Source organism: Sturnira hondurensis, unplaced genomic scaffold, assembly GCF_014824575.4.
Source record: "Sturnira hondurensis isolate 20B ecotype Veracruz unplaced genomic scaffold, ASM1482457v3 Scaffold0007406, whole genome shotgun sequence".
NCBI classification, from domain to species: Eukaryota; Metazoa; Chordata; class Mammalia; order Chiroptera; family Phyllostomidae; genus Sturnira; species Sturnira hondurensis.
Window position 1 is genome coordinate 15,918,443 of NW_028080037.1, and position 5,782 is coordinate 15,924,224.

The 5,782-nt window shown below is 58.9% G+C and overlaps 1 protein-coding gene across 6 annotated transcripts; it reads right to left on the reverse strand.

The window, feature by feature from the left end:
- Positions 1-164: 164 nt before the first annotated feature.
- On the reverse strand, positions 165-5,418 carry RHBDD3 (rhomboid domain containing 3). 6 transcript variants are annotated; one of them, XM_037052431.1, is made up of 8 exons: positions 4,967-5,418; positions 4,447-4,628; positions 3,843-4,001; positions 3,099-3,282; positions 2,081-2,457; positions 940-1,099; positions 563-850; positions 165-478 (listed from the first exon to the last, which is right to left on the reverse strand). In XM_037052431.1, exons 2-8 carry the CDS (start codon positions 4,544-4,546, stop codon positions 301-303), a joined length of 1,446 nt encoding a protein of 481 aa, XP_036908326.1. In that variant the 5' UTR covers positions 4,547-4,628; positions 4,967-5,418; the 3' UTR covers positions 165-300. The 6 variants fall into 6 exon arrangements, with proteins under 6 accessions (XP_036908326.1, XP_036908330.1, XP_036908332.1 ...); XM_037052435.1 differs by lacking the exon at positions 4,447-4,628 and having other exon boundaries at positions 2,081-2,464; positions 3,843-3,971; positions 4,967-5,417; XM_037052437.1 differs by lacking the exon at positions 3,843-4,001 and having other exon boundaries at positions 2,081-2,464; positions 3,099-3,289; positions 4,447-4,456; positions 4,967-5,417.
- Positions 5,419-5,782: the final 364 nt, after the last annotated feature.

Consider the following 5,782-nt stretch of genomic DNA (forward strand, 5'->3'; position numbering starts at 1 on the left):
CCCAAGGAGGAGGGCATAGCTTCCTGGGGGGGAGGCTGCATGGTTGGTGCAAGGACTGGACAGCAGAGACTGCTCGCCTGCAACCGGCTGTTCGTTTGCTGTTCACTCATTCATCCCCTGCTGCCAACACATACCAGTCAGATACAACTGCTGCCCCAAGGAGGTCCAGGCTGAAAAGTGAACTGGTTTTATTCTGAGCAGCACCAGTACAGGATTCTGTAGGGGCCTCTCCTGCACCCACTGTAACTCGGACTACTGACACATAAGCCAGGCTTCTTGTCACCCGAGGGCCAGCCTGTGCTAGGGGGGCCCAGGACCCTCAGGGTGAGCAGGCCCACCCTTCCCCTCAGTCACCAGGGCCTCAGCGCCCACCTCCCCACCGACCAGCAGTGACACGGCACCCTCAACGCGACCTGTGGCTGCTAATGCCACCACTGCCTGCTCCGTGGGGAAGCCCATGCGCTCCAGCTGCTGCAGCCTGTGAGATGGAGGGGACAGAGAGCATCAGGGCCACCACCAGCCCTCGCACAGGGAGACCCCACCCCTGTCCACCCTGCCTTACCGTAGAGAAGAGACAGAAGACTTAGGCAGCCACAGTGAGCTCTTGGGAACCTGGGCTTGCCTCTCAAGGAGCGAGGCCTGGATCCCTTCCTGTAGCATCTGCTCATCTAGGGCTGCCCACAGCGGGGTCCCTGTGGGGAAGCTGGGCCCGGTCCAGGCCAGGCCAACCTCTGCGGAGCCATCCCAGGTCGGCTGCGTAGGGCCCAGGCCTGGCGGAAATAAGGCTGAGTCTTCACTGTGGGACCAAAGCCTAGAGGAGGCCACGTGAGGAGGCCCAGGGGTGGAAAGCCTGGAGGGGCAGAAGCAGAAGAGGGCCTGTCTGCCAGCCACTGCCACAACTTCTACCGCCAGGGCTGGTATCCTCAGCATCGCCCTCACCTCACTCCAGGAAGGGTGAAAGGCAGCTCAGCCATACTGCCTGGGGTGGGAAGGAGCCTGAGCGGCCAGCACTCCGCCAAGACCCTGCACAGGAAGCCCTCCTGCAGCACTTGCAGCCGCCGCTCAGAGAGCTCCAGCCATTGGAAGGCCCCAGCTGCGTCTGTCTGCCCAGGGCAGGGCGGCGAGTCAAGGAAAACCAAAGCCAGCCAGGAGTGAGCCCACACTGCATGCCAGGCCCTGCGCCAAGTGTATGCTGGGCATTCCCACGTCTCCTTTCTATGGCCCTGCAAGGGCTGTGTCGTCACCTCAGTCAGCAATGGAAGTTCAGAGGAAAAGGGATCTGCCTGAAGCTACTCAACCAGTAAGAGGTGGAGCCACATCTGCCTCTCCCCAAAAACCTGTCTCATCCCGTTTCTCCATCTGCTGCCCTGTTCTATTCCCAGAGCCCCGTCTATGTGTTCAGGTGTGTGACTCAAGGCATACTGTTGGGCCCAGGGACACATGCCCCTATTCCTCTTGGCCAGGGCAACATACCCCCCCCCCCCGACTCCGGGATTTGGCAAGGCCTCAGCACCTAGTGTCCCTAACCCTAAACAACTACAGGCGTCTGCCTGTGCCCACTGCTCTCTCCGAGTGCACTGCTTTTCCCCAACAGGCATCAAGCATCTTCAGAGCAAAAGCCTATGTTTAATGTGCACGCAGCATCGGCCACAGGTGGCTCTCCCTTTCAGTGCCCAGAGCCCCGGCTCGCTCTCTCCCCTGGCCTTTGCACTTTCTGCACCCTCTGCCTGGCCCCTCTCTCCTTTTTCACTTCTCTTTATTTAAACCCCTCATCCTGCATGTCTCAGCTTAGATGCCATTTCCACTGGGGGGAGGTCCTGGTCAGCTGCCTCCTTGGGCCACCTCAAGGCTCCTGAGTTCCCCTTTAAATGCTAATTGGCACCTCCACCTGGCCACAAGCCCCCCAAGCCCCAACCCAGATCCTGGCTAGACAAGGACTCAGAGATGGTCCCAAAGTGTGTGTGTGCAGCTTTCCGGCACTGTTGGCCTGACCCACTTGTGCCACTTCCCTCCCAGGTACCCTGGGGGCCCAGCCACAACCCACACATCCACACAGGCCCAGGGTCCAGGCAAAGGATACAGGCCAGGCCAGCAAGGAGACCACAGAGGAGATGCAGGAAGGGTGGCTCGGAGGTGAGCAGCGGTGTCAGGATGAGCAGTAGCCATGGCGACAGCCACGATGGCAGTGCCCCATGGGGCCATCTAGGGTGGTAACCCTGCCCTGCCAGCATGGCCAGATGGACAGGCATGTACCCGCAGCCACCAGCTGCACTGGACACCCCGAGGCCTGCCAGCAGCACAGCCATTAGCCCAGCAGCCAGGGCGAGCAGGGTGGAGGCATGCAGGAACCGCAGCGTGCCCAGGTGGCACTCCTGCCACCAGCCCAGCGTGGGCAGGAGCAACAGACTCAAGAGCAGGCTGGGTAGGGCCGTGTGGCCCACAGCATGGGTCAGCAGCCTGTGTGCTAGGAGAGAGAAGGGGCTGATATGCCAGGTTAGTGGCCCCCAACCCCCAAGGCTGCCACAGGTACGCCAGATTGGGAGTCACCCTCTGCCAGGGCTCCCTGCTAAGCCAGCCTGACCTCCCCAGGGGCCAAAGCCTGCCCACTGCCAGCAATCACTCATGGGTAGGGGTGAATCCCAGGCTTCCAAACACTGGCTGCTCCCCTGCTGTATTAAACAGAACAAGCCAGACCAGCTATGGAGTCACTTAACCTCTGTGGTCATCATTTCAGTTCCTCAAATGTGAATGGAAACTGCTATTGTTATTGGGAAACAGGCACTCAGCGAGGTCACTCCTCAAACTCCCAGCACCACCTCTTCTGTCCACTCTCGTGCTTAGCTGAAAGCCCTAGTTCTTCTTTCAGGAATCCTTCTGAAAACAGTTTCTACTCACGGGCTCCCACCCCTCTGCTGCCTCCGCTGCCCTCCTTGGTTGTGGATGAGTTGGACATGCTCTGGCCCAAGGCTGACCCTCCCCGGGGCACTGGGTCCTATCCCTGTCTGTGCACTGCAAGAGGCATGCTGCTCCTGCCAACTGGCCTCAGGCCCTATGGCAAGTCTCCTGCCTCCTCCAAGGCCCAGGTGGTCAGCCCTCACCCTGCCAGGGGTCCAACAGCAGCTCCGGAGCCAGGGCAAGGCTGGGGCCGGCCCCCACCAGCCACAGACAGCTCATTAGCAGCATCAGGACTGAGGAGGCAAGAGGCAGCGCTGGGGACAATAGGCCAGGAGGGCTTCTGACATACATGGCTTGGCTGTAAGGTGGTCAAGGACAGTCTTGGGGCTGTGTGCAATAGGCAAAGGAAAACAATTAAGTTATTATTGCAACTTTTATCAGACTTCCTTTCAATTACCCTACCAATAGCTCCATTTTACAGAAGAGGAACAGGCTGCAGAGGCAGACCCAGCAACTTGGCCCTACAGGAACTCGGACCCTAAACATGTGCTTAGCTATCTTGCCAGTCTGCCAAGCCCGTGTGTGAGGATGGGAAGAAGCCAGGCTAGAAGGGCCTGAACATTGCTGGCCCCTGAAGAAGAATATGGGGTGGGAGGCATAAGGCCAGGGAAGTTGAAGTCAGGCCCTGGACTCCTAAAAAGGAGGACGCAGCTCCTCAGGGCAAATTCAGGGTCCTTTCCAGCCTTCTTCAGCTGCCCTGTGGCTACACATCGACTGTCTTCCTCCCTCCTCCCTTCCACTGTGCCCAACCTTGGACCGTCAGATGGCCTCAGCTGCTGGAGACTAAGAGGTAGAGACCAGCCAATGGGCAGGCAGATTAGGGAGGCGGTGGGGCAGAAGTCCTACACCCCCAGTGCATACAAAGTGACACTGGACTGAAATATTACCTTCCACAGAGCCCCAGCACAGCCCCTCTGGCCCTAGCCCTCCTTTCCACAGGGATGTTCCAGAATCCGCGTCTTCCCGTGGTGCATCCCTGGGCAAGCTGTCCAACCTCTGAGCCTCTCCTTCCTCCTCTGTAAAACGGGGAGTCAGAAAATCCTGTCCTACAAGTGCAATAGAATAAACAATAATTAAGAAAAAAGAAAGTCCTTTCCTCGTAGGATTACAGAAAGGAACCACCAAGACAGCCTCCCACTCCTGGTCATTTAACTGAGCCATCCCAGCCAGTTGTGGAAGGCAGATGTGGCCAGCAGCTGCCCCAGCAGGGGGAGGCCTCAATATGCAGGCAGTTGCTCCAGCCTCACCAGTTCAGACTCTGGCTTTCAAACGTGCCCATTCCCAGCCTTCACAGCAATGCTGTTTCTCCCTTTCTCTCCCCTCACATCCAGCCTGTCCTCCAGGCCCTACTGGAACCTCCTCACCCTTGGCCAGGCTTGTCTGTTTCAGGAGTCCCATGGACTTTGCAGGGCAGGAAGCAAAATCCCAGAGAGACGACAAGCCAGCCTCCCTTGCTCCCTTGCCACGGGCATCCTCAGCATCAAAACCCACCTGCCAGTTCCTGCAGGAAACACGCAGAAAGCTCCTTTGCCTCGATCTTCAACACACAAACTCCTTTGCATCCTTTGAAGCCCAGCTCAAACGTCCCCATCCCCCTCTTCTGGCCCTCACGTCATGAATCTCATCTAATGAGTACACCTTAGCCTGCATTTCACACAGGCAGCTGGTCTGAGCTAAAGGTTGGGGGACGGAGAGTCGTTCATCGGTTCTCCAGGATGCTTCTTACACATAGCTGGTGCTTTATAAGTGATAACTGAACGAAAAACACTAGCTTGGCACCACCTGGTTGTGGGATTTGGGTGAGACTGGGTTGAAGGTTGTCCACGAAGGCAGACAGGTGCCGCCCTGGTCCGGAGCCAAGGCACCCGTTGCAAGCCTCCTCCTGCACCCTCACAACCAACCCCCCACCTCTCCAAGACTTGCCCATGCGCAAATAGAACTGGGATTTGAACCCTCCGGGCCGCAGTCTCAATCTATAAAATGGGGCTATGCACCGTCAGGCCCTGCCTACCTTATTGGGAAGCCGGAGGACAGAATGGGAAGGCAAGGACCCGGAAGAGCTTTCCGGGTGAAGAGTGTGGGGGTCCCAAGGTGTGAGTCGGACCCAGCTTTGTGACTTGGAAAAGGCCTCAGGCCTCAGTTTCCCCTTCTGTAAAAACAAGGGTATTGAATGAGGGATGATTAAAGAGCCTTCTCAACCTCGACCGTTACTGGGGGGCTCTCGGGACCGAATGCAACGTTCGGGACATCCCTTCCAGCCCACCGGCTTCGGCCCCCGCCCTAGCCGACTCAGGCCACGTGTCGGGGGTACTCACTGCGGAGCGCGACCCCCGCCCGCCAAGAGCCAGGCGGGGCGCCCGGCTGGGAATAGGGACTGTGGCTTCCCGCCGAAGCCGGAGCACCCTAAAACCATTCTGCTTGCACTCGAGCGCGTACCCCCCCGCCCGCGCCGACCGACCGCCCGGCGCGCCACCCCCTCCCCCGCTGCTCGCGAATTAGTCAGCAGTTGTTCCAGGCCCAGGTCCCTTCCCCCAGCCCTCCCGCCGCTCTCCGTTTCCCTTCAAGGAGGACTCTTCAGAGACGGTCCCTAGAGCCAGAGGACGTGACCACTTCGAACAATTTAGCCTCGTGCGGAGAATCACTTTGCCTTGATACCGAGGCCCACTTATCCGCCGCTCCGGTCCCTTCGGTTTACTTTGGCCCGCGCGTCACGGCCGGCAGTATATAGAGAGGATTAGGGAAAGAGCTGAGGGCGAGAGGCCTAGGAAGCTGTGGTTCATCCCTCTCTCAGCTCCCCCCGTGGCCTGGCCGGATGGTAGCGCCCGAG

Excerpts from the sequence above, each read along its gene's own strand:
- RHBDD3 (XM_037052431.1), bottom strand. The coding sequence starts at position 4,546 with ATGGGGACGTTTGAGCTGGGCTTCAAAGGATGCAAAGGAGTTTGTGTG. Across the intron at positions 4,002-4,446 it reads TTTCCTGCAGGAACTGGCAG|GACAGGATTTTCTGACTCCC; the intron begins GTGGGTTTTGAT and ends TTGCACTTGTAG. Across the intron at positions 479-562 it reads TCTTCTGTCTCTTCTCTACG|GCTGCAGCAGCTGGAGCGCA; the intron begins GTAAGGCAGGGT and ends TCCATCTCACAG.